This window comes from Genypterus blacodes, unplaced genomic scaffold, assembly GCF_046128005.1.
Source record: "Genypterus blacodes isolate CSIRO-AG114 ecotype Tasmania unplaced genomic scaffold, CSIRO-AGI_Gbla_v1 ptg000028l_1, whole genome shotgun sequence".
Lineage (NCBI taxonomy): Eukaryota > Metazoa > Chordata > Actinopteri > Ophidiiformes > Ophidiidae > Genypterus > Genypterus blacodes.
Genome location: NW_027466841.1, coordinates 3,371,589 through 3,393,834, shown reverse-complemented (window position 1 = coordinate 3,393,834; position 22,246 = coordinate 3,371,589). Strand labels below are relative to the sequence as shown.

The window sequence follows — 22,246 nt, the reverse complement described above, 5'->3', positions numbered from 1 at the left end:
GGATTGATTTTCATAAATAGGCTTCCCCCTTTGTATGTCCTTGAGTTAAAAGGAGCTTGTAGATGAGCGTCTGCACTCTGCCTTTCAACTGAAATTAAACCATGCCAAATGTGTGATGGGGAGGAGCCTGAGAAGGTTGAAAAAGGTGTCAGGCTGCTCTGTGACTCCTTTGTGACACCACGCAAACAGGAAGGAGGAAGAGTGGGTTCAGCTCTTTTTGCCTTTTATGCTTTGTTGTTTTCTTTATTATTATTTTCATCATATTGTCATCTTCTATTATTGTTAGTAGTCGTATTTAAACTATCAGAATTTATGTATTTTACGTCATACTGTGCTTTAGTTTGGCAGTCTTTCATAGAAACAGCATAAATTCTCACCCAATGCCAGTAGGTGTGAATAGGTGTTCTGTCAATGCTTCAATGCTTTTTTCTTGTAATTTTTATTATTCAAGCCTTCTTAGCATTCAATCTAATATTTCATAATATGTCAGAAACAGTATGGATACTACAGTGTAAAACTTCACTGGACATATTCTCTTAGTTTCTTTGCTTGTTTTACTTTACCATTATTGTATTATGTTTGATCAGTAAGTGATCATTCTTTCTTGTAGGAAACACAAGCAGCTGTCTTCTTCATACTAAACCTAGAATATTTGTTAGTTCAGCCTTGCCACCACTATCCTGCAGTTGTCTGTGGCCATATCCTAGCCCCAGCCTGTTCCTAAAAATATCTTGGCATACACACAGACAACACAGTTAGTGTGGAGTGTCATCATAAATACCATCTGCTCAAGGATCAACAATCTTGCACACACAGACCGAAGAGGCTGTGACTATCCAATCCTGCCCTAAACTTCCCCGACATAATCCAAAATATAATGGGTTCGCCAATTACTCCCAATAATCTGTTGTTCCGAACCTGGTAGATAGTATAATTCTATATAGACATAGGAATAAATGGAGTGACACAATATAGTTAAGAAAACCTTTAATCGGTTTAAGTGAACACAAGCCATGGTTCATATTTTATGAACTCTGTTGAAGACTTTCAAGAGGATGTTATCTCCTACTGAGGTGGCTCAAGCTGAAATGGAAAACGGTTTTTGATTAATAAGTTGTATGACATATTTCAAATCACAATATCCAACATTTGAATGACTGCTGATGTGATCGTGTGCATGGATTATTAAATACTTAGCACTGACATTTATGTTGGTTGTGGTGGGCTTGCAGGCGCCAACCAGGACCAACCAGGACTCATAAATTCATGGCGCAATTAGGATTCCGATTGATTTTTAGCCTACTCACTGTCAATCGCACAGAATATGTGGCCAACATATTCTGGCATCATTTTAACTTTTAATGCGCTCTTATTTTGTAATTGTGAAAAATCTGATACGACCTGAACATACTTCTTTTGCGTCGTGACTTGACAGGACCGCGGCGAGCTGTGGCTTCGTCTCTGATGTGCGTGACAATGTCACAATCATCCCATCCCGTGCACGCATGCAGGAACAGGTGCAACAGGCACAATGCATGATTTCTGCTCTTTTGCTTTAGTTAGCTAACTGGTAAAACTAACCTAACTACCTAGTTACGATTTTGATACGGCATTTTTTTGCAGACTTAACGAAGTGGCCTGATGTAACATGGATTGTACAGGTGAAATAACGACTCGACGGAGAAAGAAATCGCCCTCTTCAGTTGATAATGAAGACATTCCGCTAATGAGCTCCTAAACTGCAGCCACGGTTTAAGCCACCGGACATAAATCGGGAATGCAGAACATTTCTGTTATTATTATTATAATTTTTACATTCAACCCACATTGTTGAGAGCAGATGTACAGCCCCCCCCCCCCCCCCCCCCCCCTCCCCCCCATAGACTGTATGTAAACGAATCCAACTTTTTTTCGCAATCGTGGTGACAGTGATGGAGTGTTAACAATTTCCCGGCTAAGGGTGAGTTAGCTAAGTGATAGCTAGTATTACATTGATATACATGTGCAGAGCTTGAATAAATGCTATCATTTGTATTTTATTTGCTTTTGTATTTTACATTTAATTTGACTCATGTGTAGCAAAGACTGAGTAGCCTCTTTGCTTTTCAATTTTAAGGCATAATGCTTGAGCTCGACTCTGTTGCTTTACCCCAAGAAGATGTAACTTCCCCTAATACAACTCCAAAGAACAAAACATTTTCAAATACAAATGTTTATAACTCATGGACCTTAAACTTGTTTCTGTTATTATTGTTAACTAACAGAAACAAACAGCTACCTTTCCAACATCACGGGTCTTGGCTTTCATCTTGTTGACCTGGGACTCAGCGATGTCAGCACGTTCCTGAGCTTCCTCCAGCTCATGCTGGACTTTCCTGAGCCTCGACATGTGAGTGTTGGCCTGCTCCTCCTGTGAAGAGGTTGAGAGTTGAACTGTATTAGTTAAATAATCCTCCACCTTAATAAGGTTTTCTGTTTACAAGTACTATGTTATAGGACGTACAGCCTCCTCAGCCTGTCTCTTGTAGGCCTTGACCTTGAGCTGGAGTTTGTCCGCCAGATCCTGAAGTCTAGTCATATTCTTCTTGTCCTCCTCAGTCTATGTGCATAAATGATTGCAAGTGATTCAATGTAGAATATTAAACAGAAGCTAGATTTTAGTAGATTTTAGTACAATTAGAAATTACCTGGTAGGTCAGCTCCTTCACTCTTCTCTCATATTTGCGGACTCCTTTGATGGAATCAATTCCACGTTTCTGCTCCGCATCAAGTTCAATTTCCAGCTCATGAACCTGTAATACAATGATAAACACAATTACTTTTTGTACAGAGTTTAATTAAGAGAAGTAAATGCAAAATGTTTCCTCAATTTCCTCACACTGCACTTTATGTGCAATGTCCATCCCCAACCTGAAGTATTTATTCTCATCCAAAGTTCATACCCTGGACTCTAGTTTCTGGAGCTGCTTCTTGCCACCCTTCATGGCCAGGTTCTCAGCCTCATTCAGTCGGTGCTGCAAGTCCTTGACTGTGACCTCTAGGTTCTTCTTCATCCTCTCCAGGTGAGCACTGGTGTCCTGCTCCTTCTTCAGCTCTTCAGCCATCATGGCAGCCTGAAATGAAAGGTTTCAAATTTATTCTGAAACAAACCTGTTATTAAATACATAGAAGCAGACATGCAGCAGAGTTGTTGTAACGTAAACACACATCAGTGATGGCCTTTTTGGCTTTCTCCTCAGCATTTCTTGCTTCCTGAACAGCATCATCCACTTCACTCTGAATGTGGACAAAGTCAGTCTCCACCTTCTTCTTCATGTTCAGAAGACTGGTGTTCTGGATATTTAAGAAAGGTCATATTTAATATAAAATGTATAATGCATCATGTTTTAAAGACAAATTTGCATGTGATTTGTTGGACACAAACCTGAGAGTGAAGCAGTCTGACACGCTCACTAGCATCAACCAGCTCCTGCTCAGCCACTTTGCGTCCTCTCTCTGTCTGCTCCAAAGCGACTCTCAGCTCCTCCATTTCAGCCACCATCAGACCGTTTCTGCGCTCCACCATGATAACCTGCTCTTTATTATCTTCCTGCCCTCTGACAGCATCATCAAGGTGCAGTTGGGCATCCTGACAAGGAAGAATAGAAAGATTCTCTTTTGTTAAGAATTCAACCATTTCTTCTTTAGACGTCCTGCAGAACTCACCTTGAGCTGTCCCTGGACATTCCTCAGTTGTTTCAGGGCCTCAGCAGCCTGCCTGTTAGCATGGCTGAGCTGAATCTCCATCTCATTCAGGTCTCCCTCCATCTTCTTCTTCATTCTTAGAATATCGTTCCTGCTCCTGATCTCAGAGTCAAGATTGCTTTGCATGAAGTCAATCACCCTCTGGCTGTTCTTCTTGATCTGCTCAATTTCTTCATCTTTCTCAGCCAGCTTCCTTTCAACCTCTCCTTTGACCTGGTTAAGCTCAAGCTGAACATGGAGAATCTTGGACTCCTCATGCTCCAGTGTACCCTTAAAAGATAGATAAAAAATAAAATGATATTGCAACATAAACATATTTGGTGAGTTAATGAACTAATGGGAATGGATTAAATTACAGTAGGATTAACTGCTGTAATACAACAAGTAAGTGGTAAGTATGTAATTATACCTCTGCTTCTTCCAGGGCAGTCTGAATTTCACCCTTCTCATTTTCCACAGCTTTCTTTGCTTTATCCAGCTCATGCATGTTCTTTCCAGTTTCCCCAATCTGCTCAGTGAGGTCGGAGATCTCCTCTTCAAAGAAATACAACAAAAACTCAGTTATTTTTACAATTATGAAAATATTGTTTTCATAATCATGTTTTCACATCAGTGCATGTACGTTGCAGATTCTTGTTCTCTCTCTTCATGGTCTCCAGGTGATCCAGAGACTCCTCATAAGAGTTCTTCAGCTTGAAAAGTTCAGTGCTGAGAGAGCGAGCCTCCTTCTGGGCTGCTTCTATCTCTGCCTGGCCCTCCTCATGCTTCTGTTTCCATTCTGCCAGGACCTACAATGATTTATATACTGATAGGTATATTTCTTACTATGATACATTTACACTTCCTATTATAAGTCTGAATTTGATTTGCCACATATCTACTTACTTTGTCAAAGTTCCTCTGCTTCTTGTCAAGGTTGGCAGCCAGACCATTAGCTCTCTCCACATCAATCATGAGGTCTCCCACCTCATTCTGCAGCCTCTGCTTGGTTTTCTCCAAAGAGGCACACTTGGAGTTCACAGCTTCAATGGATTCCTCAGCCTCCTGCAGACGCTGGGCAAGCTTCCTCCTACAGAACATATGAATATAAATCAATATTTGTTTTATTCAACAGTAATGTTGTGAATGTCAAGGAGAATGAAATGCAATATCATCACTTGGCCTCTTCCAGCTCCTCAGTGCGCTGGATAGCATCAGTCTCATATTTGCTTCTCCACTGAGCCACCTCGCCATTGGCCTTGGACATTCCTCTCTGCAGCTCAGCCTTTGCCTCCTGCTCCTCCTCAAACTGCTCTCTGAGCAGGTCACAGTCATGGCGAGCTGACTGAACAGCATGGGCCAGGGCGTTCTTGGCCTATGAGTTGTCACATAAAAAGATCTGTAAATTTCCAGAAACCTTCAGGAAATGCAAACATAAAAACAAATCAAATTTGTACCTTAATTTCTTCCTCAAGGTGCCGCTTATATTCCTCAATCTGCTGAGTGAATGCCTGCTTGCCTCTTGTCAACTGAGAGATGAGAGAGTCTTTCTCCTCAAGCTGACGACCCATCTCACCTGAATGAGCACACATATAAATGTATAAATGCTGGTATAATACCTCCCACATGGTGGTTTTCGTGGTTGGTGACTTACCATTCTCTGTCTGTAGCCTTGATTTCTGATTATTTATATCATTAAGCTGGCGGACATTCTCCTCATTTTTGGTCTTCATTTCAGTCAGCTGGTCCTCAAGAGTTCTGCAGATTTTCTCAAAATTGGCCTATAAAATACATTAGAAATTAGAAATATAATAACAGGTGTGACCCGGGTCCGATTAGCCTGAGTAGACCCAAGGTATCTCTACGTAGTCTGAGTAAGCTGTGCAAACAGTGTTTGTCTTGTTCAATGTTTTATTCAAAACATTAAGTTACAAAGTCCAAGGTCCTATGTGTGGTCAAAAAATGGTGTTGCTTCCAATACTTTCAATTGAAGTTGCTAATCCCCTAAATCATCTTTGCCTTTTACATCCCAACTTCTTATTGGCAGTAAGACGAGGCAATTAACAACTGTCAACATATTAGAGCCAAACTCTTTTCCTATGTTTGTTTGCTTAATCATGTTTGTTGTTCCTCCTTCTTGCTCCTCCTTTCTTCCCTGGGGTCTAGCAGTGTTACTCTCCCCACAAACCTTTAACTCTATCAGTCTTTTCGGTTGCAGTTGGGTGGTCATCCGGCGTATCCCCATTGCTAAGTCAGTCTGGTATTCGGTGTTCGCAGTGCCTACTTTGCTTTGTTACATTTGTTTGTTTTAAGAGAAGATGTTTGAAGAAAATATTGAAATATTACTGAGTTTGAAACAAGTTTGATATTTGTTTTGGGGGAAATAATTGTTTTATTAATTGCGTGATAAAAATTATCTTTAGATTAATCGACTAATCTATAGATTAATCTTTAAAAAAATGTATCGTTAGATGCAGCCCTATTTGTAAAGTTTCACAATCGGTGGTTGTCTCTCTGCTGAAAATAGGACATTCTATTTTGATTCACATGATGGGCCCCACCACATTACATATTGTTTTTTAAATTAAATGATATAATCTTCTAGGACTTTGAATACTTTCAAAGTACAGCAGTAGACAGCATCCCAACTCGTCTACATTATGAAATGATTGCATACCTTTGATTTGGCAACAACCTCCATGTTGCTGGAGAGGTCATCAATCTCCATCTTGTACTCGCTCTTCTCCTTCTCCAGCTTCTGTTTGACACGCTGGAGGTTGTCAATCTGCTCGCCCAGCTCTGCAACACTATCAGCCTGCTTCTTGCGGAGAGCTGCTGCAGTAGCTTCATGATGCAGGGTGGACTCTTCAAGGTCACGACGTAGCTTCGCGAAGTCAGATTCGCGCTTCTTGTTCACCTCAATCTGAGCAGCTGTGGCTCCGCCAGCTTCTTCAAGCCTTTCACTGATCTCCTCAAGTTCCCTGGAGAGGTCAGCTCTCTGCTTTTCCACCTTACCCCGAGCAGCACGCTCAGCCTCGATCTCTTCCTCCAGCTCCTCAATGCGAGCCTAAAGTTTTATGGCAAATTTCACAATTTTTCACAAAAATGCGTTGTAGAGTTACTGATTTATTTATTGTAATCCTAATGTTAATTTTACCTGGAGTTCTTTGATTTTTTTCTGAAGCTGATTCCCTAGGGATTGTTCATCCTCAATTTTAGAGAGAAGCTGGCTCGTCTCAAAGTCCTTCCTGGATATCCACAGTAGAAAGAAATAATAATTAGTTTGTTCAACAGTCATGAACAAAATGGCAGACATAATGTGAAATACATGGAACTGAAATGTTCATTTACTTCTTCAGTTTCTCCTCAGATTGCTGTTTGTCGTTCTCCAAATCCATTATGGATTCCTGGGCAAGTTTCAGATCTCCCTCAAGCTTTCTCTTTGTTCTCTCAAGGTCCATGCGGTGCTTCTTCTCTTGCTCCAGGGATCCTTCAAGCTTTTAAAATAACAGTTTGTTTTGTAGTTGTACAAAGAAACATTTTTCCAAAGACACGAACAACGTTATCAACAACATCCCAGTGTTGAGTGGTGAACAGCAGGGGTAGTCCTAAAGAACAGTTCTAGGTTTGTAGGGTTGTGAGGAACGCTATGAGGCTGCTTATCACAGTGGGTATTCCAGTGACACAGAGTAGAGTTAATGCTGCCTGTGCATTTAGTTACTTGACCCATAGTATGTCATGGTGGGAAAAGGAGGTAGAGGCTGCACCCCTTTCGATCTAGATAGAGCAGGAAGAGCGGTGGCAGAGCCATCCTGGTGCCCCCCTGAAATATCATGGGCTTAAATCAACCAAACATCTAAGAAGGGGGGTGCCCAATTGAAAACCTGCAGAAGCCACTCAATTCAGTTCCAGATTGGAGGGAGGTGCCTTGAGGGAGGGAAAGAAAGAGATGACAATGCCACTGGCTCACCTTTACAGGTATCAGTACCTTACACCTATAAAGGTGAGCAGGTTGCAATAACCCTATTGGGGTTTGCATATAATACAAGCATAAAACCACTCAGTAGTTTTTCCTCACATCTTCCACTTGCTGTTCCAGCTTTGTCTTGGCCTTGGTCAGAGAGTTGACTTTGTCTTCTTCTGCCTGGAGGTCATCCACTGTCTGCTGGTGGGCCTCTTGGAGGGCTTTCTTCTCTTTGGTTAACTTGGCAATAGACTCATCTTGAGATGCCATCTCCTCTGTGAGGTTTTTCACCTAGTGGTTGCAAAAATAAATAATTCTATGTCAGTCTCCTACCATAGTTTATTTGAAAACTGAAAGAACATATTTAAATATATACAGTAAAATATGAAGATATTAAAAGCACTTAACCTTGTTTTCAGTGGCATGTTTCTCCTTCTCCACTTTGGCCAGTGTGAGCTCTAAGTCATCAATGTCTTTCTTCAGCTCTGAACATTCGTCTTCCAGCTTCCTCTTCTTGGCTGTCAGCTCACCATTAACTTCTTCCTCATCCTCCAGTCTCTCAGTTGTCTCTTTGAGCTTTGCCTCGAGCTGGATCTTGCTCTTAATGAGCCCCTCACACCTTTCCTCAGCATCAGAGAGGTTATCACATGTCTACAGTTGAAACATACAAATTCAATTTAATGTTTCTATGGCTTGGATTAACAGAAGTAAGTTAGCTGGAAGCTGTTTACTCTATGTCTGTAGCTCAGGTTGGTTACCTTACTGCAATTGAGGCACACAGTTAATGAAAAGACGATTATCTCACTTTTCCCTCTGAAGTAATGTGTATGACGACCTAATTGACAGTTCAAAAATCATGAAAATTCCCTTGGACTCACAGAAGCCACTTGCAGTTGCAGGTCATTCTTTTCCTGCAGCAGAGAAACCATCTTTTCCTCCAGTTCCTTCTTCTTGGCCGAGACTGTAGCCATGTCTATTTGCATCTTCGCATGGGTCTCTTTCAGCTGAGCGAGTTCCTTCTCACACTCAGCACTCTTCAGGAGAGGCTTTATCTTGAAGTACAGCTTCATCCACGGCCAGGTTCTCACACCCATGAATGCACGGAGGTTGTACTGGATGGTGCTGACAGACTCCCTATAAATTTTTTCCAAAAAAGAACTCAAGATCAACAACAATGCTTTTTGAAATAATATCACTCTTGTTCACATTATTTTAAATGTATAATGTGCATAAAGATTCTTTGTAAAATCAGGCCAAAACAAAGAATCACTATCAACACAATAAAGTACAGTATAACAATATTTCAAATAAAATGGCAAATAGTTATGTATTACTTCGCTGCAAACAGGTGAACAACCCCCTGCCTAACCAGGTATCCTCTGCTGATAGCCTGAATAGTAGTGACCACTGCAGATAACTTGTCATCTCTCATCTCCTCCAGCTGACCCAGCAGACCACCTTTGAAGAAAACCTGTGTTGTTAAGTAAAGTCAGTCAGTCACCAGGACATGGGAAAATGGTAGAACTTAATAATATCTATCGCTAACATCAGCAACAATTAACCTTAGTGTGTCCACACTTGTACTGATTCTGGTCAATATCGATGGAGCCCAGGAGCTTCTCTGAAGCTTTTTTGTTGTCCATGAACTGTCCCTCAGGGAGGACACTGACATTCAGCAATTTGTATCTGTAAGGAGGCATTTCATCATAATTTTAGTTACCTTTGTGGCTCTACTGAAAACGTAATTTGTCTTGCACATGTTGGAATGGAAGTCACCTCTGCTTGAAATCAGCATAGGGGATTCTGCTGGGGAAGCCCTTTCTGCAGATTCTGATACCTTCCAGCACACCGTTACACCTCAGCTGGTGGATGACCAGGAAGTTCTCCATTAGACCTGAATAATGTACAGAAATATTCAACTTTATCAGGGATTCAACATTATTTAGTATTTGATGGAAACCCTGGATAACGTCAACTATGACATTAAAATAAATATTTTCTTCTATGATATAACAACGTGACAAATGGAGAGCTATGTTCTTCTTACCTGGTGTCTTTGATTCATTGGGAATCAGGCAACGGACAAAGTGAGGGTGAGTGCTCCTCAAATTGGTCATCAGCTTACCCAAGTTCTCCTGTGAATTAGGAGTAATTGTTGAAGCAAGACCATAGCACCTCATGACCATATTGCAACCTAAATTCAGTTAATCTTTTCACTGTAATTAATAAATGCATTGAAATAAATGGATAGAAGACATACCCTGAACACAGCAGAAACAGTCTGGAAAGCACCACCCTTCTTTTTGCCACCCTTCTTTCCAGCAGCCTCTGTTTTCAGTAAGTATACATATGGACTTTCACAAATGATACTGAATAACAACCTCAGTATTAACTATTGTTTTTTCTGTGGGTGCTAACTACATTTTGCTCACTTTTTATGTGATGATGTCAGCTCATTATATTCATAACAATTACACCTATTGTTCCAAGCCATGGAAGTGCACATTACTTGGCATATACTTGCAATATGCAATGTAAGGACAGACATGTATGTAGTAAACCTCCCACATATATACTACTACTAGTGAACACGCACACACACCACAATGACCTGTCATTGACATTTGAATGGTTGCACATACAGACAGGTATGAACATGCACACAGGATTGTATATGATTGTATATAGTGATACTTGTGCACTTTCATTTGTGTGTTTGTGCACGCTTCTTTTTAGTATGTGTTTGTGCAATTACACTAGTGTATATGTATGGTTTTTCATTTGTGTGTGTGTGTGAGAGGTGCATTTATTGGTATGTGTGTGTGTGGTTTCAGTAGTGCGTTTATGAATGTAACACAAATTTTGTCTGAGACGGCGCTTCATAGAAAGCGGGCATTTTGAGTTTAAAGGGTGAACGGCAATGTTTACATGCATGATTCAGTATACCCAGACAATAACAATAGCTGTAGTGGGAAAATTAAAACTATACTGGATAGTCACAGTTAACAATTGTTTAGTCTCTTTTCTTTTTCTTACCTTCAGCTACAGCTACACTTGAGTATAGGTAACAAAGCAGTTTGTTGGAGGACTTCTGGTAGAGCGCCATAACTGATTCATTCAGGGGGTCCTTGTTCTTATCCAGCCAGCCATTGACACTGTACTCCACTGTACCAGCATAGTGAACCAGGGCAAAGTGAGCTTCAGACTTTGGCTTTGGCTTCTGAAAAGCCGTGTTTTTGCCCAGGTGCTGATCATACAGCTTGCCCTTAAAAGTTTCGTCAGAGGCTTTGGGGAACATGCACTCTTCTTCAAGAATGGCAAAGATCCCCAATGGCTGATGGATGTTGAAAAAGGATATGTTAATATTATATGTTAATATTATATCAAACTCAATTCTACCAGAAAATCAACTCACCATCTCAATAAGCTTAGCAGTAACATATCTTACCCTCTCAATAAGTTCAATGCAGGCAGCCAAGTCCATACCAAAGTCTATGAACTCCCAAACAATGCCCTCTTTCTTATATTCATCTTGCTCCAGCACAAACATGGTGTGATTGAAAAACTGTTGCAGTTTCTCATTGGTGAAGTTGATGCAGAGTTGCTCCAAGCTGTTGTACTATAATTGTGGAAATACAGTACATACAAAGGATAAATAACTTGAATCTGTAAGCAGTTTTGCTCTATGATCGATGTTAAAAATCACTCACATCGAAGATCTCAAATCCAGCGATATCCAACACGCCAATGAAGAACTCTCTGGACTGCTTTGTGTCCAACATCTCATTAATGTGGCTGACCATCCAAAAGAACATTTTTTCATAGACGGACTTGCAGAGAGCTGAGACATTGTTTGTGACCTTGAAATAAGAATTTAAGAATTTAAAAACATCTGTACGGTACTGTATTTTCTAAAACATTAACATATTGCAATTAAAAAAATATGTAAATATTATCAATGTGTAGAATCTTTTCCCCAATGACTCTTGATCCTTCTCCTAATCCTATCCCTTGCGTATCTCCCTGAACAACTTTAATACAATTGGTTCATCCAGATAATAACAGTTGTCCAACTACCTGCAAAAATGTGTATGATGATTGATTCAGCAATTTTGATGCCTCCAAAAGAGAGCTCCATGTATTCAAATGTGATGACCAATAAAGCATCAAAACAAACGTTTTAGTGAGATATCTTGTGGAGATCAACAACACTTTCACACTCAAGCCAGTCAGATCAGACAGATTTTACATCCTTTTTCAATGAGGGAAAGTGAAGAATTGGCATCAAGTGTGATTAGCAGGAACCATCAACAAATGTGTTTTTCTTAACAAGGAGATGGTGCTATTCCCCTTGCTCCTGAAATTAATGACTTCTGGGTGGGGTCCTATCCTGTTTGCTGTCTTACCCTCGGAATCTGCCTTGTGACACAATTTCAAATGGGAATAATGGCGATAACGACTTTTAGTGGCCCTAGAAATATACTTCCATCTTGCATCCCAATCAATCTTTGTTTTTGACGGTTGGCAATCTCCAATCATAGTTGGAGGAGATTATACTTTTAGGAACCCTATTAGAATACTTGTCCGACCCCTGTAAAACAATATTTTATGATGCCTATATTAGCTGTTGCAAAGATGATTATTTTCTTTTTTATTACCTGTGGGACGGTCTGACTTTTGGTCACCATCTCATTTCCGACCTTGACTCTGGGATTGCACAGGGCTTTCACCATGTCAGCTGAGTTCAGGCCCATAAGGTAGGCAACTTTGTCTTGCTCTGTTGGAAATAAATTATGAATAAATATAGTTTATGTAAAATGAACACAACTGTGCATTATTTCTATACTGGAAGATGTGCCTGCCTTATATGGCAATATTTTATCAATTTACCCTCAGTGCCATCAGCCTCAGCTTGCTCCTCACGCTGCTTCTTCCTGAATTTCATGTTGCCGTGATGCATCACAGCACCAGTCAGCTTGTAGATGCTCTGCTTTTCCTCAGCATTGAAGCCCAGGGTGTCAATGGCATTCTGCATTATACATAAAAGGCATGTATTAGAGTTAGGAAGATGCATGTTTCTCGATTGTAGGTCCAAGTGTGAAATGTTGTCATACGTCTGTTGCAATGAACTCCTCCACATCATCAATGCTCTTGACAGTGATTTCACCCTGACTGATCATTGGGTAGTCATAGGGGTTGGTGGTGATCAGAAGAGCCTCTGACAGAGTATGAAACCAATACATATGATTTTCTTGCAGCATTATGTGGTATTTAAAAAAAATCTCAAATTCAAATTCTGTAGTGATGTACCCAGGATCTCAGGCTTGTGGCCAGTCATCAGCTGATAGAAGATATGGTAGCCTCTTTCAGCAGACAACTGAAAGGTGACACGAGACTTCTCCAGCAGGTCTGAGAAATCAATTTAGTGTGTAAGATTTAGTGTGTAAGATGCATTTCAACATGAGGGTTTTGCTGTTTGAAATCATAGATTCTATCTCTGATGACTCCAGCAGTTCTGTACATAACAGCACATTTGAGATATCAAGCATTACAGTACAATACTGTTAATGCAGCAGGCAAAGTTTCAGTGACTGCACAACATTTCAGCTGTTACCCTAACATTGTGCAACTCCACTTGAGTAACTGTCATTTGACCTTGGCAGCCCTCTTCAACATCTTGTCTTGTACAAATATGAACTTATGGCAGAATGTAATCTTTTTAGCTAAACAAAATAGCACAATGACATGCAGCTCTAAAAATTTGACCATGCCTCCTTTTTGTGACCCACATTTCTTTTGTAGCACAGAATACTCTAAGCTATTAAGCTTGACACTTACATGCTTCAATATCAGCTGAGGACAGCCTGCCAGAAGCACCAAAGTGGACCCTGATGAATTTACCCTGGAAAACCAGAATATTGTTATTGCCATTCTGTATATTTTAGCAAGCAAAAAAATCTCAAGGCATTTTTTTTTTATATGATTACTTACAAAACGAGAGGAGTTGTCATTCCTCACAGTTTTAGCATTACCATAAGACTCCAGCAGAGGGTTGGCTGCAACAATTTGGTCCTCGAGGGAGCCCTGCAAGAGAACGTTATTATTACATCAGGGGTCTCCAACCTTTATGTCTCTGGGAGCTACTTTGACCAAGTAAAAGCGTCTGAGAGCTACTCATGTTTTACACTATTCATAACATTTATCCACATGGCTGATTCTACACCCAAACCAGCTGAATAAGCGTCTTTTGTGTAAACATTTACAAAATGTTGATTTCCAACACTCACACAGTGTAGTGCAGTGAAGCATGTTATCTGTTGTACAGTTTGGAGTGTTTTCCTGTTTGGAAGAACATACACTGGATTGAGAGCCTGGGTGGAGCTTCTAAATCCCAACAGTTGTAAAAGCACTGACAGTACAAGCAGGCATGCTAGCCTGCTTTTTTTCTTCCAACTGGACTGTTGGATGCACGGTTCTCATGTCTGAAGGTTTTTTGTGGACCCTGCTCGACATGATGGCTTAATTCTGCAAATTCTGCTTTCTGCCTATATGTTGTCACAATTGTTAAAATGCATCCAAATGCTGCTTTTTTCTTTTTCTTTTTTTTTTTTTACAGCTGTCACTATCTTTTCGCGCACTGCAGACTGAGACCATCCTATCATTCTGTCTTGTATTAAGTTGCACAAAAAATAAAAACGGCTCTCGGACGGGAGCCTGCTCCCATCGTTTACCTAAAAGAGCCGGTCGTTGAGCCGGCTTGTTCGCTAACGACACATGACGCCCTGCTAGCAGCCGGAAAGTCCCGTGAGAAGTTGCTGTGGACTTTGGTGAGGTGGCGTTCCGCAGATGCGTTGGCACTGCAAAAGAAAATGCGCCTGCTAGCCGAATGTTATGGTGTCCTGTAACCAAACATGACAGCAGCGTCATTCGTTGGACTGATAGCTGGTTGGTTAATAATCGTTTTATGACTAAAGGGGGCAGGATGTCTTAATTTGATTGGATAGAAATTTAAACAGCTTTACCAAGTGACGATGTGTTGTCAAATGTACGTATTCTTTGAACCTTTCGGTGAGCTACTCAGGAACGCTTCACAAGCTACCGGTAGCTCGCGAGCGACGTGTTGGTGACCCCTGTGCTACATTAACTAAACATTGACCTTAGTTTTCTTTTTCGACAAAACATTTGAACCTGAAGAAATATTACCTGTATTTTAGAAGTAGCCTCCACCTTCTTTCCTCCAAGTGATGCAACTGTTGCAAAGTACTGGATGACACGTTTTGTGTTTACAGTCTTTCCTGCACCGGATTCTCCACTAAGTATAAAAAGATGAGATTCTAGATTATCCCAAATCCTTATCATAGGGTTTGTTAACATTTACATTAAAATGTGTGTCATACTTACGTGATAAGGACAGACTGGTTCTCACGATCTGAAATTCATACCCATTGTTTTTTGCAAGCAAAAACTTGTAGTTGCTTGTGTTTAAGGTGAAGATATTGACATATATTTATACAGTTTATAACTTTGATCTCACCAGAGAGCATGAACTGATAGGCATTGTCTGAGATGGAGAAGATGTGGGGTGGTGCCTCAATCTTCTTCTTGCCTCTGTATGCTGCTACACATTCAGAATCATACACAGGAAGCCACTTATAGGGATTCACCACAACGCAAAACAACCCAGAGTAGGTCTGTAAAGGACATAAACAGAGTGTGAATATTCTGGTATACAACTTTTCTGATGCATTTTATCAGTAAAAGGAAAACTTACATAGATCATCCATGATGAAAAACGCTCTTTGAGGTTATACAGCACAGATGCCTCGTTGAGATGGGTCATCATGACCATGTCCTCTGTTTTATCGTACTTTGGAGGGTTTCTGGGAAAGATTTCACCCTCTGGTACGGTAACTGTCTAAAAGGAAAATGCAGTTTGAATACTTTTGGATTAACCATTTCATGTAAAGGTTAAATAGATGAATGTCATCATCCTTATAATTCGAAAACACACAAACACATGCATTACAGAGGGGGTGCCGGGCAGCCATTTTTCAGCGCCCATGGAGCAGTTGGGGGTTGGGTGCCTTGCTCATGTGCACCTCGGCAGTGCTCTAGAGGCAAACTGGCACCTCACCAGCTACCAGTCTGCTTACGTGGTCCACACAGGGGACTCGAACCAGTGACCCTCCAGTTCCCAGCTGTGGACCCAGCAGACTGAGCTACTGCCGCCCCCAGGAAACAGTTTATAAAAAAAGATATTCACCCACCTGTTTTGACACCTCTTTCTCAACGGTGGCTGTGCCATCCGCTTTACTGATTAGTTTTCCCTTGACAAACAGTTCAACAGGATCAGTCACAAAGATGCAGGTTTTGGCATCAAATGAAGCTGACTGAGACTCAAGCCTCTCCTTCATAGGTTTGCGGAGGTAAATGCAGGCAACGCCATACTTCTGCATCTCTGCGTCGGTGCTCATGATGGCACTTTAGTAGAGACTAAAATATAATATATATATATAATAAGTTAGTAGTCTTGCACATTTCAATGGCGCACTCTAATGTATTTTCTCATAAAACATTCAACTTGCCGTATTTCAACAGAGAATCAGTGGTATCTTGTGTGTACCCAGGATGCTACAAAAGAAAAGCCCAACATTATTGGTACCGTTTTGAATTTCAAATAATTGTTTAGCAACCACAATAGCAAGAGTTATCAACAGCAAAATCTTTATGCACTTACCTGCTGTGTAACCCGCTCGACAACTCGAGCAGAACTCCAGAGCTGCTGCTTTTATGCACTGTGAGTTGCCTTCTCAGCAGTAGTGCCTCGGTCAGTTTGGTGCAAGCTTATCACCTCATTGCTTGTTATTAACATGTTGATTGCTTAGTTTTATATTTTCAAATTTTGACCTTTACTTTATCCAGGGTAGGTCCACTATGCACCAGTGCTCTTTTGCAGGAACAACCTTCTCCAGACTTACAATTTCATCACTGCAAGCTTATATGCTGGTTATAAATGCTGCTGATAGATCCATCTGTCAATCTATCTGTCAGTGTTCTATACATCTGTCTGTTTATAAGTATAGTGCCAACAACAAATATGTTCAATTTTATATGTAAAGTAACATGTTTTTTCTACATGGTAGGAATGTGAAACACTTTATTTATGAGATTTAAAGTTTTTCTAACTTGACTTAAATGCTCTTGATAAGAACATTTTGCAAAACTTCACTTACGTTTATAGATATTTGAAAAACTGTTTTATTATAGCATTTTTAAATCTGTCTGTACATTTTAGTTCAGATAATAGCTGAGTTGGCCTTATAAGTATATATAAGTAAACTAAACAAAAATATAGATGTAAAAGTGAGCTTTTTCTTATTTTTTTGTGGCCAGGATGCCCAACTGCACCTTGATGATGCTGTCAGAGGGCAGGAAGACATGAAGGAGCAGGTTGCCATGGTAGAGCGCAGAAACAGTCTGATGCTGGCTGAAATCGAGGAGCTGAGAACCGCTTTGAGGCAGACAGAGAGAGGACCCAAAGTGGCTGAGCAGGAGCTGGTTGATGCAAGTGAGCGTGTGGGACTGCTTCACTCTCAGGTTTGTGTTTAGTGCTTCAGAGGAAAAAAGTTCAAAACTCAGGAAGGTCCAGCATGAGCTGGAAGAAGCTCAGGAGCGCGCTGACATTGCTGAGTCCCAGGTCAACAAGATGAGAGCCAAGAGCCGTGATGTTGGAAAGGTAATTGTTTATGTGATAAAAAATTTGAATAATATTGCATGGGCCAATTTGATTACTATTTTGTATACTGTATGGAGCTGACAACTGTGCATACCAATATCCTCCCCCCTTTCGTACTGGCACATTAATAACTTTTTTCTATCTTTTTTCAGTCTGAGTCTGTTGAATAAAGCATGAATCCTGGATGAAACCTTTGACAGCAGTCATAAAATGAACAAGCTGTTGAATTCATTTGTTCAAATGTAACTGCAATAAATGCTTACTTGTAACTTTTCTGTCCAATCTATTTTGTTTCCTCTGTAAAAATGTGTCTTGAGCTGCAAACACAACACTGAGATGGTGCTTCATAAGTTGACAATGGCAAAACAATGATCACCTGATACTAATCATTTAACAGTTTTCAGGAAATACACAATTCTACTCTATTTCTATCCATTATTTAAAAAAGAAAACCAGCTATATTTGCAACACAGCCAAGTCAAGGCTGTCTAATGAAGATGACGCTGTTCACAGGAAGGAAACATGAACAGTGGCAGTAAATGGCTTAGTTGAGAGGAACTTCAGACTCATGCTCTACTGAGGTTAAATCGGGAAACGGATCATCGCAAACATATGAGGGAATGTTTTGTTTATTAAAATAGGAGATCACTGGGCCTGATAAGGCATGAGAAACATTGATGCCCAATTTTAGAAATATTATATTTATAGCCAGAGAAGATTCTAGGATATCCAATTTGTCCACACGGAATTCTGAGAAAATCTGTTGAAAGCAGAAAAGCTGTCACAGAGTAAAAGTTACACTGTTAGACTTTTAATAATTCCACTGTAAAGGGGATTTGTCGACTTGTTTATTTTGATTTGTTCAATAATAAGATGCAGTTTTATGAATTGCAATGTTTAAAACAAATAACATTACATTACATTTCGAGCATTTAGCAGACGCTTTTATCCAAAGCGACTTACATTACCACCCAGAAAGTTACAGAGGGGGGAGCAATTGAGGGTTTGGTGCCTTGCTCAGGGGCACCTCGGCAGGGACTCGAACCAGCAATCCTCCGGTTTCCAAGCGGAAGCTCTACCACTGAGCCACTGCCTCCAATTCTAGTGGAGTTTGGAAGCTAAAGAGGTGTGTGTGTGTGTGTGTGTGTGTGTGTGTGTGTGTGTGTGTGTGTGTGTGTGTGTGTGTGTGTGTGTGTGTGTGTGTGTGTGTGTGTGTGTGTGTGTGTGTGTGTGTGTGTGTGTGTGTGTGTGTGTGTGTGTGTGTGTGTGGGACACTGATTTCAGCCTGTGCTGCCTGGCCTATCTCAAACCTATCTCTGTCTCTAGGAAACTGTAAAGAGTCCACCATAAATGCTCTCCTCTTCAGTACCGAATCATGATTCTACATTTCTTCTTTAGATGTTGCTGCAGAACTCACCTTGATCTGTCCCTGGATGTTCCTCAGTTGTTTCTGGGCCTCAGCAGCCTGCCTGGTAGCATGACTGAGCTGAATCTCCATCTCATTCAGGTCAGGAGGCCGAGATCTCCTCTATGGAAGGAATACAAGTTAGGTAAAACTTTTATGCGCTTTGTATCTGGTCAAATTGATTATATGTTAAACACATAGACAGCTTCTTACAAGTTTTTGTTCTCTCTGTTCATGGTCTCCAGGTGATCCAGAGCCTCCTCATAAGAGTTCTTCATCTTGAACAGTTCAGTGCTGAGAGAGCGAGCCTCCTTCTGGGCTCCTTCCAGCTCTGCCTGGCCCTCCTCTTACTTTTGTTTCCAAAAGTAAAACATTAAGGGAACATAAAGATCTCATCAAGTCTTGCTCTATTTGCTATTTCTTTACTGGAAGTCCTTTCAGTTTGCATCTTGATATAGGTTTAAAATTACTTTGCTGTTGACTTGACGCTTTTTACATAATTTGTCATCACTGTAGGTGTGAACATTGTTTTTGAAACAAGCTACTTAATAAGGCCATATGGCAACTAGATGTGGGACTAAGTACCGGTCAGTGGCTGGAGAGAAAATTGACACAAGTGGGGATTGATTTTCATAACTAACCTTGAGTTAAAAGGAGCTTGTAGATGAGCAGCTGCACTCCGCCTTTCAACTGATATTAAACCATGCCAAATGTGTGATGGGGAGGAGCCAAAGAAGGTTGAAAAAGGTGTCAGGCTGCTCTGTGACTCCTCTGTGACACCACACCAACACTCGCAGAGGAAGAGTGGGTTCAGCTCTTTTTGCCTTTTATGTTTGGTTGTTGTCTTTATTAATATTATTATTATTATTATTATTATTAATATTATTATTATTATTATTATTATTATTATTATTATTATTATTATTATTATTATCATCATCAATATTGACATATTCTATTATTGTTAGTAGTGGTATTGTTGTTGTTAAAATATCTGAATTAATGTATTTTACGTCATACTGTGCTTTAGTTTGGCAGTCTTTCATAGAAACAGCATCAATTCTCACCCAATGGCAGTAGGTGTGAATAGGTGTTCTGTCATTGCTTCAATGCTTTTTTTCTTGTAATTTTTATAATTCAAGCTTTCTTAACATTCAAACTAAAATTAAAAAAACATTTGGGAAACAGTATGGATACTACAGTGTAAAACTTCACTGGACATATTCTGTTAGTTTCTTTGCTAGTTTTACTTTACCATTGCATTATGTTTGATCAGTGATTCTTTCTTGTAGGAAACACAAGCAGCTGTCATCTTCATACTAAACTTAGAATATTTGTTAGTTCAGCCTTGCCACCACTTTCCTGCAGTTGTCTGTGGCCATATCCTAGCCCCAGCCAGCTCCTAAAAATATCTTGGCATACACACAGACAGACACTTAGTGTGGAGTGTCATCATAAATACCATCTGCTCAAGGATCAACAATCCCCTCTTGCACAGACCGAATAGGCTGTGACTATCCAATCCTGCCCTATCCTTCCCCAACATGATCCAAAATATAATGGGTTTACCAATGACTCCCAATAATCCATTGTTGCGAACTTGATAGATAGTATAATTCTAATTAGTTATAGGAATAAATGGAGTGACACAATATAATTAAGAAAACCTTTAATCGGTTTAAGTGAACACAAGCCATGGTTCATATTTTATGAACTCTGTTGAAGACAAGAGGATGTTATCTCCTACTGAGGTGGCTCAAGCTGAAATGGAGAACGGATTTTGATTAATAAGTTGTATGACATATTTTATATCACAATATCCAACATTTGAATGACTGCTGATGTGATCGTGTGCATGGATTATAAAATACTTAGCACTGACATTTATGTTGGTTGTCGTCGGCTTGCAGGCGCCAACCAGGACTTGCTTATAAATTCATGGCGCAATTAGGATTCCTATTGATTTTTAGCCTACTCACTGTCAATCGCACAGAATATGTGGCCAACCAGAAGCAGCAACAGAGCATGTCAGTACGTACAATGCTGCAGAGGATATACGGCGTTAATATCAGTCAATAACAGTGAATAAGTATTACTGGCTTTACTCTCACTGCGCCTTCGCGTGTTTCAGTTTACGAGTGGATCTGCAGGATTTATCGTGGGGGAAATGCATTTTCATGTACTTCGATGTTTCTTCCACAAGAACAGTTTGCTTTCTCCGGCTACAGAGGATACTGATTAGGTGTGTAATTTATGTTTGTCGTATTTGTCTATACTTTTATTCACATTTACTGTGTCCCTGTCCAGGAATCGTTGTTCACTCATCATTTTATTTTTCATGCGCTCTTATTTTGTAATTGTGAAAAATCCGATACGACCTGAACATACTTCTTTTGCGTCGTGACTTGACAAGACCGCCGCGAGCTGTTGCTTCGTCTCTGATGTGCGCGTCAACGTCACAATCATCTCTTCCCATGCACGCATGCAGGAACAGGTGCAACAGGCACAATGCATGATTTCTGCTCTTTTACTTGAGCTAACTGGTTAAACCAGTGCTTCTCAATTGTTTTCTGTCGAGCCCCCCCTAGGAAGAAGAAAACATTTTGCGCCCCGACCCTCCGCCAAGACAATAAATAGTATAATTTGTCTATAAAATTGTTACAAGTACACCTCTGCATAACATTGTATCCCTATTAACGTTAAGGAAAACTAAAAAAAGAAAAACATAGATCCACTTACTACAACAAAGAATAACTTTATTGACCTTGTTTTTTTAGTGTGAACCAGGAAAGATTTAAAGCGCATCAATTTGCCTTAATTTCAACAAAATCAAATCCTTGTGTAAACTATTTTACTAAACTATACCAAACATTTTTCAACCAACTACTTGAGCCATTTGATGCTGAAAAATAAACTTAAATAAAATGAATACATAATAATAAATTAAATTGATCAGCACCATGACCTCAAATTGTGTTGATTTTTTGAAAACAAAATGATCAAGTCAGGTTAAATGGCTACAATGAGTCACACACGTTTAGCACTGCGAAACTTTTCGAGTCGGGGTTTGAAGCATAATACTGCAACTCTTGAGCTCTTGCTCAATGTTAAGCTGGGATCTGTACTTTGAAGAATGCCCACAGCCCTCTGCCCTAAGAGTGGATACTGCTTTCGAGTGAAAGAGCTGATCTTGTCTGTGAGTTGAGGGAGGTGTTTATCTTTCACCGGCACGTTTCCGCTGAAAAACTCAAGCGGCTTATCATCGTGGTTGGGGTGTGATGTGTTTAAGTGACGCCTTCATTTATTTGGCTTCATGCTGTCCGCTGCCAACATTTTTGGACACAGTAAACACGCCGATCTTTCCTCGTCTCCCACCGTAGTCACAGTGAAGCCAAGCGCTACATATGCTTCGACATAC

The 22,246-nt window shown here is 40.3% G+C and overlaps 1 protein-coding gene across 1 annotated transcript; it reads right to left on the bottom strand.

Moving 5' to 3' along the window:
- Positions 1–1,065: 1,065 nt before the first annotated feature.
- Positions 1,066–16,161, bottom strand: LOC142993575 (myosin heavy chain, fast skeletal muscle-like). Its single transcript, XM_076144359.1, has 39 exons — positions 15,955–16,161; positions 15,459–15,602; positions 15,222–15,378; positions 15,089–15,116; positions 14,891–14,999; positions 13,679–13,771; positions 13,526–13,589; positions 12,998–13,096; positions 12,802–12,905; positions 12,578–12,716; positions 12,346–12,464; positions 11,398–11,547; positions 11,136–11,306; positions 10,724–11,021; positions 9,948–10,015; positions 9,735–9,822; positions 9,464–9,581; positions 9,250–9,373; positions 9,022–9,158; positions 8,566–8,821; positions 8,096–8,338; positions 7,802–7,978; positions 7,075–7,220; positions 6,881–6,971; positions 6,401–6,790; positions 5,378–5,504; positions 5,181–5,299; positions 4,902–5,098; positions 4,630–4,813; positions 4,367–4,532; positions 4,154–4,278; positions 3,706–4,014; positions 3,425–3,628; positions 3,208–3,333; positions 2,943–3,113; positions 2,688–2,792; positions 2,504–2,599; positions 2,279–2,410; positions 1,066–1,083 (listed from the first exon to the last, which is right to left on the bottom strand). Exons 1-39 carry the CDS (start codon positions 16,159–16,161, stop codon positions 1,066–1,068), a joined length of 5,799 nt encoding a protein of 1,932 aa, XP_076000474.1.
- Positions 16,162–22,246: the final 6,085 nt, after the last annotated feature.